At 41.3% G+C, this 15,907-nt stretch overlaps 3 protein-coding genes across 5 annotated transcripts; 1 reads left to right on the top strand and 2 right to left on the bottom strand.

Moving 5' to 3' along the window:
- Positions 1-471: 471 nt before the first annotated feature.
- arl6ip4 (ADP-ribosylation factor-like 6 interacting protein 4) lies at positions 472-3,511 on the bottom strand. Of its 2 annotated transcripts, none has more exons than XM_029510551.1 (5): positions 3,286-3,511; positions 2,892-3,209; positions 2,651-2,768; positions 2,491-2,560; positions 472-2,394 (listed from the first exon to the last, which is right to left on the bottom strand). In XM_029510551.1, the coding sequence occupies exons 1-5, from the start codon at positions 3,431-3,433 to the stop codon at positions 2,341-2,343; spliced, it is 708 nt and encodes a 235-aa protein (XP_029366411.1). In that variant the 5' UTR covers positions 3,434-3,511; the 3' UTR covers positions 472-2,340. The 2 variants fall into 2 exon arrangements, with proteins under 2 accessions (XP_029366411.1, XP_029366410.1); XM_029510550.1 differs by having other exon boundaries at positions 474-2,397.
- A 1,277-nt stretch (positions 3,512-4,788) lies between these two features.
- mthfd2 (methylenetetrahydrofolate dehydrogenase (NADP+ dependent) 2, methenyltetrahydrofolate cyclohydrolase) lies at positions 4,789-8,855 on the bottom strand. Its single transcript, XM_029510926.1, has 8 exons — positions 8,629-8,855; positions 6,796-6,980; positions 6,573-6,695; positions 6,236-6,388; positions 6,046-6,153; positions 5,857-5,949; positions 5,617-5,742; positions 4,789-5,520 (listed from the first exon to the last, which is right to left on the bottom strand). The coding sequence occupies exons 1-8, from the start codon at positions 8,706-8,708 to the stop codon at positions 5,372-5,374; spliced, it is 1,017 nt and encodes a 338-aa protein (XP_029366786.1). The 5' UTR covers positions 8,709-8,855; the 3' UTR covers positions 4,789-5,371.
- Positions 8,856-9,224: 369 nt separating this feature from the next.
- Positions 9,225-15,539, top strand: mob1a (MOB kinase activator 1A). 2 transcript variants are annotated; one of them, XM_029511054.1, is made up of 6 exons: positions 9,225-9,547; positions 10,292-10,458; positions 10,607-10,700; positions 12,082-12,215; positions 12,576-12,739; positions 13,491-15,539. In XM_029511054.1, the coding sequence occupies exons 1-6, from the start codon at positions 9,537-9,539 to the stop codon at positions 13,566-13,568; spliced, it is 648 nt and encodes a 215-aa protein (XP_029366914.1). In that variant the 5' UTR covers positions 9,225-9,536; the 3' UTR covers positions 13,569-15,539. The 2 variants fall into 2 exon arrangements, with proteins under 2 accessions (XP_029366914.1, XP_029366913.1); XM_029511053.1 differs by having other exon boundaries at positions 9,228-9,550.
- Positions 15,540-15,907: the final 368 nt, after the last annotated feature.

Below are 15,907 nucleotides of genomic sequence, written 5' to 3'. Positions count from 1 at the left end.
CGATGATAATTATTGTTATTTAAGATATATAGATATTTTAAAATGTATTGATTTTGTGAACAAAATGTGTTTTAAGATTACGTTAGTTATTGTGGTTTCGTTTTGGGGCTTTTTTTTTTTTTTTTCCTTTAAACTTCAGTTGCAGCATCCAAAAGTCAAAGAGGTCTTTGCCTGGCACAGTATTGTATTTTTCTTATTTTATCACGCAGATGACCAGAATTGTATCAACCGAACTGCTATCTTGTGTCATATATTGTGTGTTTGTTATCATCTGTTTTGGAAATTTGGGATAGGACTCTCTGGTTATCCCTAAGCTGTAAATGAGGCATTGAATGTGCTACTAGATCATCTTTTCTGGGTTAAAGTCTCTTTCTCTGTTCTGCTGCGCCATCAGAGGAAGAACAGTCAGAATTGTAAATTCTGTACCATATGCTGTCGGATGAAGGGACAGAGAGCTATGGTTTAGTTTAGGCTGTTATTTCTGATTCATTCATTCAGATGATCTTTATTTGTCCCTAACAAAAACACGCACAGGGCTGACTGTGATGGACCAATATGGGCTCAAACATAAGGGGAAGTGTGCAATATTGCTCAAACCATGTCACAAGATCAAACAGATTGTGAGGAAGAAATGTCACAGTGCATTGACAATCAGTTGAATAGACACATCCTCTACAGATATCAAACTGCAGAGGATATCTCCGCATGTCTTGGCTCTTCACAGATGCACAACCACACACAGCGTCCGTTTTACACAGTGTGGGATTTGACAGTGGCTTTCCTCCTGTGGACACATGCTCAGTTTTAGTTTTTGTCATGATGTTTCCATTTCAGCACTCTTTAGGAAATGTTAAATGTTTAAAATTCGATTTTTTGAGGCTGCAGTTCACGATGCTGTTAAATTGTATTTTGTTGCACTGAGGAGATTTGTCCACGGCACATATCAGTGAGGGTAGACAAAATCTTAAACAGCTAGAGTAAAGGAACCACAGTATGGCCCTGACGTGGACAGTCAGTACAGGTCATACTGAGCTGCTGCCCCTTTGCGTTTGCTTTTTCAAAAGCCACACAGCTCTTAAGGAGCTGCTGTTTCTATAGCATGTGTGTCTACATTCATGGTAACTGCAGGCAATGCACTTATTAAAAGAACCATATTCTCTTCTGGAGTTCTGGATCAGCTGGATATTAAAATCCACAGAATGTAAAGACAAAGTGATGCAGATACCTGTGAAGCTCTGACACCTCCGGGCAGACACTTTAATTCTAACACACACTTTACCAGAAGCCTTACATGTCCCTATTCTGCCTTACATTGACCATTGTGTCATTGTGACCACAGCAGGGCCCACACTTAAATTCACTCCCCACAAAAGAATAGACTTCATGTGGAAATAGGAAAAGGCAAGATTTTCAAAAGGCTGTGGCTTGTCTTCACTTTAAAAGGAAATGAAATATGTTTGACGTGTTTGGCCGATCCATCAGCGTCTGAAGCTGTCTCCTCATTTAGTTCAGATTGGCAAGCTGTACATATATATACACATGTAATACCTTGGGAAATATTTTCATTGTACAGGGTGTGTACCTTGTAGGTTTTTGGATAACTTCATTTTACCTGTTGTGTTTTTATGTACAGTGTATAAAGAACATATAAAGAACAACTAAGTAATCCTGGGCCTTTTTTTCATGCACCAAATGTTAAGAAGAATAATACGGAATAACATCAGCTTAAGTACAACGAGTTTCTTCATATTACAGTGTTTACTGTTAATTGTTCTTTTCACACAAATTCAGATTTATTCAGAGACTCGAGATGTGTGATTTGAAGGTGAGAACATGTCTTCAAGTGGGTGTTTGAATATGTAGCCAAAATACAAAAAGAAGGAAAAGTTTGTAGTGTCACACAGCACAGTGAGCACTTTATCAATCAGCTTGTTACTTAGTTCCACAGTAAGACATTATGTAAAATGAATTGGCTGCAAAGACCATTTCCATGCCAACTGAACTCCTCAATTTTAGACATCCTGAGCTGGGAGCCAGTTAAGGATAATCTGTTCATTCAGCCGAAACACTGTGCGAATTTGTCATGTTGTAATTCTGCTCCTAAAGAGCTTAGTGGACGCAACGTGATGAAATTCACTTTTTAGCTCCACTGTGATTATCACGGGTTTAAAAGGGCAAATCAACAGACATCAGTAACTTACTAAACTCAAAGAAATGTACAATGGGCGGGACATTTTTAAAACTCATTGGCGCTGTGGAGCAGTCCATGTCGTCAGGATGCCCTGGATGATCTTTGGAGACAGGCAGCTTCATCTCAGTGAAACTACCTCGCCTCCTCTTCTACCTGTTCATTCCCAGTTTCCGCTGGAAGGCGTTCCCGTCTCCCTTGGTTGCCTGCTGCAGGTGGAAAGGACGTTCGCTGTTAGATACATTTGGTGAGTTCACATTTATGTTCAAGTCATGACTGAAAGTTTGTTCTTTTTTTTTTACCTTGTTTATCTCTTTGTGTTTTTCTCGACTGACAATCTCCTCTATGATCTCTCCTTCTCCTCTCACCAATCTAGAGGAAAGCACAGCGACAAAAAATTGTACAGTGAAATGGCAGTGTGTCACTCGCCTCTGCCTCACCCGGCCCCCAGCTGTGCCTCACCTGGTCCGGCCCGTTTCAGGGTCCACCACCTTGCGGATCACACTCTGCCTGGCCTCGTACTCCTCTTTGGTGAGAGGCCTCTTGGTGGTGAGTCTGGCTTTCTGCTCGTCTGTCATGACTGCAGAGGAGGAGAAAAACAAAACAGACCTGACTGCCAGTTTAACTAAACTGAGTAAGTTCTCCAGGTGTGGATTTCCTATAATGTGTAACATGTAATGATGTATCAGCAGGGCTGTCTCACCAGGTCCGAGCTCCACCGCCCCCTCCTCACTCTGCCACACCTCCAGGTAAGACGGTCTCTCTGCCGGACCTGAGGACTGCTGTCCCTCCGCCTTCTTCTTCTCCTTCTTCTTCAGCTTCTCTTTCTTCTTCTTCTCCTTTTTCCTCTGTTTCTTAAGCTTTGCCTTCATCTTTTTCAGCTTCTTTTTCTTGGTTTTACTCTTCTTCCTCTTTGCCCTCTCAGCGCTGGACGAGGAGGAGGAGGAGGAGGAGGAAGAGGAGGAGGAAGAAGATGAAGAAGAGGGGCTTCTTCTTCGCTTGTTCTTTTGAGTTTTCACATCTGCGGGACAAACAGAAGTTTAGCACGGATCGCTGCTGCTGTAAAATGCTGCTCGTGTCAGACTTTTTTAACAGACCTTGGCTCTTGCGTCTGTCTTTCTTTGTCGATTTGCTCCGACTCCTGCTGCTGCTGCTGCTGGAGGAAGAAGATGCCGATGAGGAAGAGGAGGACCGACTGCGTTTCTTCTTCTTCTTCTCTCTGTCAGCCGACCTGCTGCGGCCCATCTCCGGATACCACAGAGAAACACCCAGCCAAAGGTTGGTTCAGTATCAGCTCAGCTTCGGCTTCAGCGTCTCTGCAACTGTGTCCGTCTTTAATGTCCTTCCGTCGGCGCCAGGAAACACGTTACTAAGGTTCCTAGTTCCTACTGAGAGTTTGCCCATCTTCTATTTCAGTCAATAAACTGCAGAAGAAACAGGATTTTATTTTACATGGAATATAACAACTACTGCATCACCTCTACGGTTTTTACTGTTAACTCTTTAATGATAATTGTTTGTTTGTGTTATTTGTTGTTTTATAATAATTTGAATATAGCTAATAAGCTAAAACAAATCCAATTTGCCAAGAAACATCAATACAAATAAACCTAGTAAAAATGTTTACACTGAAATCTGATGAAATATTATTATTGTGTGTTTCATTTGAACTGTACTAAAATTAATTTAATGGCAGATTTTAATGTCTAACTTGCTTTACCCCTTTTTACGTGAATTTCATTATTCTTTTCTTCTCCTTTTATCAGTTGAGTGGATCTTCTGCTGCTCAGTCTTAGTGTGTGTGTCTGCATGTGTCAATGTAGCATTTGTTTTTTCCAGGTCACCAGGTCTTATCAAAAGAAGGTGACCTTTGTGTGTGGAAGATGGTTTGTCCCCAAAAAAACTCAAAGTGTCACACAAAATTGTGTCAGAGAGTTGAAAGAATGGAATGATATAACTGAGGGGAATCATCTTTTCATAGGCTTCATAAGATGCAGTTAGTTTGTGATTCAGGATGTTGAGACTCCATGGACTCGTAGAGAGTTGAGTTCGTTACGATGCAGTTGCAATGCCAAGTACACAAGGTAGGAAGGTGATAGGTGGTCACTTAATACTGATGCTAGGGATCAATATTTATAATGATGTCTTTGAGAAGCCACCTACATTGGAATTAAGTGTAATTATTACGATGCAGCATTGGTGCAGTTGGTGAGAGGTCCAAGTAGTTGATGGTAGTGCTGTTTGAGATAGTTGTCCTGATGTGAGGAGCGGTGATGGCTGGCATTAGGGGGTGACTCTGGGACGCCAGTGATCACTGTCTAGCCTCCTGGAGGTGTTACGGGCCTAACTAGTCGAAACACCAGTGAAAGGAAGTTCCCACCTGATGACCCCAAAGACATGTTAGCTATCACTGCTCACTGGCCTAGTTAGATATTATCTTCAGGGCACATAGGGCAGGGCGAAGGTTTGTTGTAAGGGAGTTAGTCAATGAGTCTGGTCCATTTTTTGTTGCACATGTTTCTTGTGTTTACCCTAAATATGGTGCTATAAATAGTAAGTACACAAAATTATGATTCATTTCAGAACAAGACAAGGATGACATGGACTGCAGCAATATGAGAACATATTTGTAATTTATCATTCAAAGTTTTTACAAAGGCATTTGTGAATATTTAAAGCTTGTATACTGATAAACATAGTTCTTCCTGATGAGGTTAGCCCTTATCACTCTTAACACATAAGGCTAAACTAATTGGAAAAGATAAGGCAGAGAGTCCCTGGTCACGCTGCCTTAACTGCTTACCAGCATTGAGTTAAATTCTGTAACATGTCTGCATTCATGTTTAAATATTACCACTTTATGGCAATAAATAAATCCATCACCTTTCTTCAAAACTCCCAAATACCAAAGAAATAAATTGCAAAGAGATAAATACTGTGAGCACTGTTACATAAAACACGCAGCTGCATGAGTGAATGTAACAGTCGAAACATGGCTATATCAGGATAGGTTAACGATGCCAGCAGGAGCGCACTTAAAGCTATCATCTTCCCAGTACATGTACAAGGTGAGCTCATCGGGTTGCTTCAAATAAAAAAAAAAAAGAAAAGATGGTGGCTGGGCTGGTGGTACTGTTGGAGTGGATGGAATGTTTCACTGTGGCTGGGATTCGCTCCAGGCCATTAGGATGCAGCTACCATGCGGATCCTCTCTTGGGGATACAGCAGAACATTCTTAGCTGCTTTAATGGTGTTCTTCATGAGCATGGCCACGGTCATGGGTCCCACACCTCCAGGCACTGGAGTGATGAAACCTGCCTTCTGTCTCACGCCTGGATATGGGCAGCAAAAGATTCACGTTAACAAATACCTGAGACACAAAGCCGTCCTCTGCAGAAATGCAGTCATGTTCACTGTCGGCTTCCTACCTTCAAAATCCACATCTCCAACTAGTCTGTCCTTCCCAGTGACGGGATCCTGCACTCTGTTTATTCCAACGTCAATCACAGCTGCTCCCTCTTTGATCATGTCCGCAGTAATGAGGTTTGGGATCCCTAGAGGTTCATCAACAAAGCTCGGTTAGTAGCTCGGACAGTAATTCAGTCTAGCCAACAGAAATAAGATTCAAACGTTGCAGCCACAGTCTGATTAAGGCATGTGACACAAACCTGCAGCAGCCACAATGATATCTGCGATTTTTGTGTGTTGGCAAAGTTGGTCCTTTGGAGTGTAACGGTGAGAAATGGTGACCGTGGCATCACCTGCAACCAAATTAAGTTAGTTTGTATACTCTAACTCTATTTCCCCATACATTGCACAATCATACACAGCAAATGCAAACATTCAGCACTACCTACCTCCGGGCCTCTCGTGACGACCGTCTGTATGAAGGAGCATGGCAATGGGCATCCCCACATTCTTGGAGCGTCCTGCAACCACGACATTCTTTCCCAGAGTAGGAATACCTAAGAAAAGTTAAATAATTACTTTAAACAGTTTCTTTAGCCGTTTCCAGACTAAGAGCAAATAAGTGATCTTTTACATTACCTGTGCGCTTAATTATTTCCCAGACTCCCCAGGGTGTGGCAGGAAGCATGGTAGACTGATCCAGACACATGCGTCCCACATTGACTACGTGGAAGCCGTCCACATCCTTGGCTGGGGAAACTGCATTACAGATTGTGCGCTCATCGATGTGGTCTGTCAGAAAATAAAGAGGACCGCTACATGTCAAACATTGAGTTTCCAGAAAACAGGTGAGTTTGGAGATACAGATAAGAAACTGAGACTTATTCTACATTTTATTATTTTAGCATTTAGAAAAAACAGACTTGCTATAGATCCACAATATCCAAAACTGAAAGATAGTCTCCCTACTCTGTACCTGGCAGAGGCAGTTGGACCAGCAGGCCATCCACACGATGGTCTCTGTTGACTTTGTAGATCAGCTCCAGTAACTCCTCCTCAGTGATGTCTGAGTGCTTGAGAATCGTCTCACTGGAGATTCCTGTGGGAGTTTAAGGAAAGCAAGGAAATTCAGTGCATTTGTTCTTTTGGGACTTTCCGCAGTGACATCATGTTGAGGAGTGTGCATGCTTTTTTCTTACCGACATCAGCTGCAGCGCGCGTCTTGTTTAGGACGTAGGAGTGACTGGCTGGGTTGTCCCCCACCAGAACCACACTCAGATGGGGTCTCCTGTTGCCGGCGAGAACCCATTTCTCCACGTCAGCCCGGGCCTCCTCTCGAATCTGCTTTGCTAGTTTCTTTCCTGAGATAACCACTGCCTCCTGCCTGAGAGATGGTGTAAATACAAAAACACAGGGTGACTCAGTAACTCAAATATTCACAACTTCAACATCTGCCATTATTCAGAGAGTAAAACAAATAGTCATTTCAACTCTCAACTGATGATTTTCCTTACTTTTAATTGTTACTATTAGTATTACAAATACTATTAAATAAAGCATTTCCTTGTTTAGTACATAAATCTAAGCCAATATGTTTGCCTTTTTTAATGTTTAATCGAGAAACGATCAGTATTTAATAGAAAAAGGCTAAAATAACATCAAAATAACAGTAACTCAACATTTCTTCAATTGTAACTTATGTGACTTGTTATCAAATACATTTTAGCTTGATGCAGTCTCCTTGTTTAGCCCTTTGACACCAGAAACCTGTAATCAATCCTAAACATCTCCCCTGGACCAACCAACCAAGCCTCTAAAATTAGAGCCTGCTCCTCTCCACATGACTGAGCCACATGTTTTATCAGCACTTGAACTGTCGTGTTAGGAAAGATCTGGCTCGCGCTGATGTACTGAGCCCTTTGCTAAATGATCTCACAGGCGGGGCTGAGCTGCATCCAAACAAAGGTGCAGATAGTTTTTTGTTATATAACAATGAACGCAGAAAGCAGTTTGCTGGCAACTGAAAAGTAATGAGCTATCCACAGTGATGTAACAAACCCTGTCTTTGTGCCAAAACTAATTAAACTTGCAAAAAAGCATCACAGAAAATGCAGTGAGGCCAAGAGGCCAGTGTACCAGGTCCCAGAGAAAATGTGTCAGCATTTGAAACTGCTCTTTAACCTCCTGAATGTAAATACAGATCAGGTCTATCGTGGAGAAGGTCTCTCTTTTCAGACGTTCACACATTTCTGTTGCCCAACTCAGGAGAAAGTTCTTTTGTTTTTGTGTTTCACTTGAACTATTTTATTCTTCAGTGCACTCTACAGGTTACATCTGTTGTTGTTTTAAAATAAAGAGTACAATTTTCTATGTAATGACTATGTCCTGTATAAATAAAACAACCTTCATATTATCTCTAAATAATAATAATAATAAAATTAATATATTTCTAGTTACAATTTTCATTTTCACAGTCACGTCATAATAAATGGTTGGTTATTTGAGGTTTGCTCTAAATGATCCATCCTGTGACTCTGGGTCTGCAGAAGTCCACATGACATTTTGATTTTTAAAACGTGAGTTTGTCAGATGATCTCTCTGCACGGGACGCAGCAGCAGAGACGTTTTGCTCCCTGACTGATTTACCTTCTCGTCGCTTCAGTGCGCACGGCTGAGGTGTCCCCGTGTGGACATGCAGCACCTCGGGCCGAGAGGATCCACGTCTCGGCTGGATCCTCTCGGCCACGGGGTGCAAGCGCCCCGACGGATTTCATCAGCCAGCCCGCAGTGCTGCCGGTGCACGGCTGAGGGCGCCCTACCGAGACTGGCCGCGGACATTTAGCTCAAAACTCACACGAATAACGCGGGCGACCCGGTGCGTACAGAAGGTGCACACAATGTGAGACCACACGGGACACGGACGGATTGAGCCGAACCGAACCGACCCACACACAGCACCGATCATGCCGTAGAAGTGAGCTGACTTAGAGCCGCCTCAGTCGGAGCTTTCTCCGCCGGGGGGTCGCACTCACCTCGGGGCAGACGTGTGCAGGTTACAGACGTGGTGCTGGGCTTGCTGGCACAGTTTCCTGAGCGTCCTGATCGCCGCCATCCTGACTGACTGACTGAAGGAGGAGAGACACCGCGCCCGATTAAAAAGCACACACTTTCTCTTTCTCTTTCGCTCTCCCTCCCTCTCTCTCTCTCTCACACACACACACACACACACACACACACACACACGCGCGCGCGCGCGCGCGCGCGCACACACACACCGACACCCCGCTGACAGACAGCGTGTGTCGGACAGGAGGCGAAGAGGACCAGCCCATGCCGCCAGGCCCCGCCCCCTTCACGTACGTCAAGCTGCGTCAATGGTCCGTGCAGCCACGCCCCTCCCGCGCAGCACACGGCCCTGGAAGTTTCCACCGAAATAACCAACTAAAAAAACACACACAAACACACAAAGAAAGAATATATATATATCTATATACATATATACACACACACACACAGACAGACAGACAGACAGACACCAGAAATGACAGTCCTTTTTTGTTTATTTTAAATGAAGCACTCAGTGGAAGCAGAAATACCTCGGTGCTGACAGATTAATGTCGCCCGCTTGTGTGAGCAGGATTTAAAAATGGTAAAAATGTCGGATTGTGTTTTAAAAATGACTGACTTCAGGGTGTATTGCTGCGGTTGCTCCGTGCGGCCGGAGGGGGGCGACAGTCGGCCAGCCGAGCCGAGCAGAGGAAGCCTCTCCGCCGTGTGTAGCAGCGGCAGCTCCCGTTAGCCTCCACCTCACTGTTAGCAGGCGGCGCCACCACCACCACCACGGAGGGACTCCTCGGCGTGCTGTTGTAATAAACCCAGCTTGTGTTCGCTCCTCCAGGATAAAGTGTGACCCGGAGTCTCCCACCACCGTCTCCCCAAGATGAGCTTCCTGTTGTGAGTAAAGTTTTCGGGCTCTCGCTGAGTTGCAGCCGGAGCTTGCGGTTTTTAGCTTCGCCTCCGCGGAGTTAGACGGAGGGAAGTAAGTGTTAAAATAAGACGCAGTGACAGAGACAACGCGGCTAAATAAACATTTAGGCTCACATTTAATCCGCCTTTCATTCGCTGTGTTTATTGTCCGTGACCCGAAAGTATTTGTTTGAATATAAAAATGGCCAACATGGGCCAACTTAAACTTTTTAACTCGGTTAGTTCGGTGCTAACTCGGTTAGCCTGCTGATAGCTGTCGGTTGGTTTGCGTGCTTAGTGTGTATTATCACGTTTTACCCAGATAAGCTTCGGGCGTGGTGACATTTCTCTTTATCCACATCTCAGCCTCGCTAAATGTGGAGTAGTTTTAATGAGCTGTTCGTTGACAGAGACTCTGAAAGCGCATTTCCTGTGCGTCGGACTAAATGGGTCATCACCTTATTCACTCCAGTTTCATGACAGATCACAGTCGGTCCTCTCTCACTTTACACGCAGGACTGCATGTCCTATCACAGCCTCAACGCTAGCATGACAAATGCTGCAGTCGAGCACCAAGTTCACAGATAAAGCTTCCTGCAGCTGCTGACTGCACCAACTGGACCGGAAGGCTCATCACACCTGAGTCTGAAGGCCCAAGTGGAGCAGCAACCCAAGCCTGTTTGGGGTGGTGGGGGGGTGCTCACACAGTTGTGTTGTTTTTCTTTGCAGTGGCAGTCGCTCATCTAAGACCTTCAAGCCGAAGAAGAACATCCCAGAGGGCTCCCACCAGTACGAGCTGCTGAAACATGCAGAAGCAACACTGGGCAGCGGGAACCTGAGGCAGGCTGTCATGCTGCCGGAGGGAGAGGATCTCAATGAATGGATTGCTGTCAACAGTGAGTGGTGCTAGACACATTCACAGACAACAACACTCACATGTGAAGATGAGACGTCAATCATAACCTGTTGTGAAAATTAGGATTTTATTATTGTTATAAGTAAAGTTTCGATTGCAAAAGAATGATAATTTAACCTTTCGTTCAGCGGTGGACTTCTTCAACCAAATCAACATGCTATATGGGACTATCACTGAGTTCTGCACTGAGACCAGCTGCTCTGTGATGTCTGCTGGACCGAGGTAACAATAAACTATTATGCATGCATTTTATTCTTCAGAACAGGATGTATAATATGGTTTATGATTTTAAAGGTACTAGCATTTTGCATGTTGGTTGACGGTAACATTGTAACCATAGTTAGTATAAATAGCAGCTGTGTTCTACTATGACATGTAGAAATGTCTACTGTGAAACTGTGTAACTGTGTATGCACTGCATGTAATTGAAAATATTGAACATGTGTCACATAATGACAGTAAATGTCTTTAGACTGATCTTAGTCAAATAAGAATAACATAATATTGGGGGAAAAAAATTGGGTTTCACAGCTTGAACAGCTCAAAAAGCCAAGCAAGTGTTAAAGGATTTTTTTTTTTTTTTTTTTTTTGGCTGATGTCAATGCTGATGTAATTCCAGGAAAGAAGAAGGAACTTAATGCAAGTCAGCTGAAACACAAGATTTGTCACACTGCTTTACTAGCACAGTAACACAAGATGTCATAATAAACTTCGATTATGAATGGCAGATTCCTACAATGCAGTGCAAAATGTCTTCATAACATTTCTTGGTTGTCATGCTTTGCGTTAGTTGATTAAAGAGCCATTAGAAAGACCTTCTTTCTGTCATAATGTTTGACACCAGAATAATTTTCACCTCACATCACTGGATGAAAGACAACTAAAGGTGGAAGCAGTTGTAATCCCTTTAGTCAACTGATGTTATAAAGTTTTATTTTATTTTATTTATTTTTTTTTTGGGCCATTTTCTGCTTCAGAGATAAAACCGACCTAGCAGGAAATAAGGGCAAATGGAGCAGCAGCAAAGGGTTTTAATCAATATTTAATTTAACTGTGCCAAAATCACCTAAGCCTTCGACCTCAGGCCTACCATTACTGTGCATTTAACTCAAAAACGCCGTCATTATAAAGTGCAGGTGACAGAACATAATACCGTCTTTAGGCTAAGTTTTGGATATAAGGTGAATACAAGAACCAAGCCATAAGTTTACCCTTTTTATGGTTGAGACAGTAAATGTAAATCGAATTGATGATTCTCTTGTGAATGTCACATGAAGAAAACAGGAATTAAACTTTGCATGTGGTCCCTGTAGAAGCAGTTTAGTTAGAATCTAGATTTGGCACTTCCTCAATCCTCTCTCCTGCCAAGACTTTCAACAGTCCCTAATCAGGAGGAAGAGACTGGGCTTACTTCCTGTTGACATAGAGGCCAGCAATGATATGACTCGAGATACTTTTGCATTTTCCCCCTCCTGTTCTGTTTTTAGCCTTTCTGCAACAAAATTGTGTTGGAAAGGCAGAATGTTAGTTGTAGAGCTTTCATCAAGTCTAATCTAATCACATTAGACATATAGAGGATATGAATTGTGCTCTTTCTCAATAGATATGAGTATCACTGGGCTGATGGCACAAATATTAAGAAGCCCATCAAATGCTCTGCACCCAAGTATATCGACTACCTGATGACCTGGGTGCAGGATCAGCTGGATGATGAGACACTTTTCCCCTCTAAGATCGGTGAGTTTTCATTCTTTGTAGTTTCTGGGCACTTTCTATCTCTTTCACCTGTGGTTATATGCTTGAATAAGAGCTATCCAAAGTGTATTTTTCTGAATTACTTCTGTAAAGCAAAAATTAACTCACAAAGACAACAGACCAAACACCAACAGCAGTGATGGATGACAGGTTTCCTAAAACTACCGACAAGACAGAGCAGTGTCATCTTATTTTCAGTCACCTGGTTTGAGATCAACTGATAATGTCTCTCACATGAAGTCTGAACTAACTGTTGTGTTGCTCTTAAGTAAGGTTCAAAGAGTAGATGCTCCAAATTAGACTTCTTTTTGACATCAGCATCTTTCAACTTCTGTAATGCAGGGGTTCCCTTTCCCAAGAACTTCATGTCTGTGGCCAAAACAATCCTGAAGCGTCTGTTCAGGGTTTATGCTCACATCTACCACCAACATTTTGACTCTGTGATGCAGCTGCAGGAGGAGGCCCATCTCAACACCTCCTTCAAGCACTTCATTTTCTTTGTTCAGGTAAGCTCATCTGCCAGCAATATGTATTTCGTCTAATGCATTTATGAAGTACCTATTCATGCAATCAGTGTTTATCTGAAGGTGATGACAGCTCGTTTCCAACAACTGTTTGCATTGAAACCAAACCTTTATTCAAAGAGAGATATTAAATCAATTTGATCAATTTAACATGCCAGGAAGGTTTTGGCATGTGTAATGCCAAATGATAAATGTTTTGATCTTTTGTCTTACTTAGAAGATCAATATAGCACTTGTAAACACCGCCCATGTTTTAGGGTTACTGTCCACTGTATCGTCACTCAGAAGGTGTTTTTTTTATATTCTTGTCACATATTATTTAGATGTCTACGAAGATTCTCATTCATCCAGGTCATTGTTCTCTGTCTCAAAATGGATTCATAGGCAACTGGACTTGTATTTGTCTATGAAGACGTTTCGCCTCTTATCCAAGGGGCTTCATCAGTTCATGCTTGTTGGTCTACTAGTCTGACCAAGACAGTGGAGAAAGAGCCAGGTATATAACCTCTGTGGGTGTGTTCACCAAAAGTCAGACTAGTAGACCAACAAGCATGAACTGATGAAGCCCCTTGGATAAGAGGCGAAACGTCTTCATAGATAAATACAAGTCCAGTTGCCTACGAATCAATTTTGAGACAGATATTATTTAGATGTTGTTTTGTTTTTTTTTTTTCACAAAACCTTTAAGTCATAAATGTGAAATACATGTCTGTGTATTTTCTGTGTCTTAAAGGAGTTCAACCTTATCGACAGACGAGAACTCGCTCCCCTGCAGGACTTGATTGAGAAGCTTGGATCCAAGGACAGATAGACATTTATTTACAAATCTCCCTTTTTTAACATTTTCATTTTCTCCTTTGTCCCTCTTTGTGACCTCTGCTACCTCTATGACTTTTAGTCTCAACTCTTAAAATCTGTGCCTTCTTCCTTTCATGTTCTGAATATTTGTACTGTATTTTTCATTTTATTCCTACTGTTGTCTTTTATGCTGTCTTTGAGCCTTTTTCCATTTTGCCACTCTGTACCTGAAATAGTGTAGTGTATTGCAAATGTTTTTCACAGGACTGTATGGTTGGTGACTCTGTAAGAGTAACCAACTGATTTTTGTATTTGACCAAGGGTATTTGGAAGTAAAAGTGAAAACAAAGTCTTTCTCCTAAAAGTTTTAGTTATGGATTGATAGGCTATATACTCTTTGTTAACTTTTAGCCAGTGCAGTTCTATTGGCTGACCAACTATCCTAATTTTAGGTTTGTTTGTTTTTTTTAATGGCTGTTATTATTGTAGAGTAACAGGAAAATATAGCTAGAAAAGCGGTAACTTAAAACAGGTTTTGGATAGACCTCTCACTTATGGAAGTACAAGACTGTGGGAGGTATTATCTGGCTCACATGAAGGCAGGTACAAAATTCATAGCATGTGGCGTGTGTCACAAGCTGGTTGATGGATGGATGATGGAGATTTAGATGTCACGTGATATGATATGTCACATTTGGCAACATATTTCTGAGTGGCATGGCCTTTGACACAAACGTCTTTGTTTTTGCCCCACATAAACACCACCCCCAACTTTATTATAACTATTTTAATTTGGTCATGTAAAATTGTTTTTTGCACATTTTTGGCTATTTTCTTTGTTAAAATTAGAAAATACAAGATAAAGTGCTTACAGTCATATTTTTATCTGCTTTTAGTTATTATTAATAGCCTTGTAAAGCTGGTGTAATGATTCAATAATGGAGTTGTGTAGCAGAAATAATCCTACCAACAGCAAAAATTGTCTAATGTGAATTTTTAGTTTTATGTTCATTTCTGTGGTGCCGATTAATTGGGAACTCTTCATGTTTGTTCTTTCAATGTTGGTACTGAATTATTATTATTTTTTTACCCATTTTAAGGAACGTGACCTGAGATGTATGAAGTTTTTTTTTTTTTAACATAAGCCCTTTATATGTCTTGGCTCATGTATAATTATCATGGTCGTTTCATTTCCTTAACGCAGTCCAACAGCAGGACTGTGTGAACTGCCATCCTTTTAAAAGCATTCAGTTAAGATTTCAGATGAATGTCTTGAACAAGGGAATTGGTCTATAACCTACTTCATATTATGTCTTAATTCATATCAGACAATCAGGTTATCGATTAAGAGTTGTAAAACTATCAACAGGACCCAGTGAAAATTAGGTGTATTCTTAATTTTTCTTTTTTTTTGTGTGTGTGTAATTTGCAACTTTTCCATAAATACTGTTCCTGTGCATTGACTTTTTATTTTTATTTTTATTTTTTTTCAACAATGTGTAATTTATCCATATTTAGGGCCTTCAAGTTGCTTGATTGGAAAAAAAAATCATTACTCAGCATATCAATATATTTTGCAAGACTGATATATTTTACAGATTTTATTTGAATATATACGTTGTTCTTTCTTCCAGTCTTAGGTTTTTGAATTGTATTGCTTTTTCTCACAATTTTGTTTTTAAACTTGACCTGAAGTTACATTTCATATTCAGTAAGATAAATTGTTGACACAACTTTTTCTGAAGAAAAACAAGGGCTCTGAAATGAATTAAAAGTTTTATATATTTGCAACAATGATCCAATCATTTAGTGGTCATTCTCCAAGGAGGTGCAGGGATGTGTATATACTGCGTCCGAATATTTGTTGTAAATAAATCCAGTGTTTTCTCTGAACAAACCTGTGCCTTACAAAAATTAAAATGTCTGACAATGACAGTATTGGTAGATCAAAAACTCAATAAACACTGAAAAGACAATACTGTGGTGATTTTCATTTTGCACACTGAATGTCTGGCACAATATGGATTTGGAACCATTAAAATGAATGATGATAACATGAAGCTTGTTTATATTAATGTATATTTTGTGTTTCTAGAAATTTGGCTCAAAAATTCTAAAAGACAAAACTGGGTTGCAGAGAGAAATGGCCAACAATGAGTCCAGACCTGAACACCTGAGGAGGGATCTCAAAATAAAAGTGGAAAAGGCGACCTTTAAATCTGAGTGACCAGGAGCAGTCTGCAAAAGAGAAGTGGTCCAATATTCCAGCAGAAGGGTGTGAAAAACTCATTTATGGTTAGAGGAAGTGCTATATTTCAGTTATCCATTCTAAAACGTGATACCAAATGTTAA

The sequence above is a fragment of the Echeneis naucrates genome, chromosome 9 (assembly GCF_900963305.1).
Source record: "Echeneis naucrates chromosome 9, fEcheNa1.1, whole genome shotgun sequence".
NCBI lineage: Eukaryota > Metazoa > Chordata > Actinopteri > Carangiformes > Echeneidae > Echeneis > Echeneis naucrates.
This window is presented reverse-complemented; position numbering and strand designations above follow the sequence as displayed.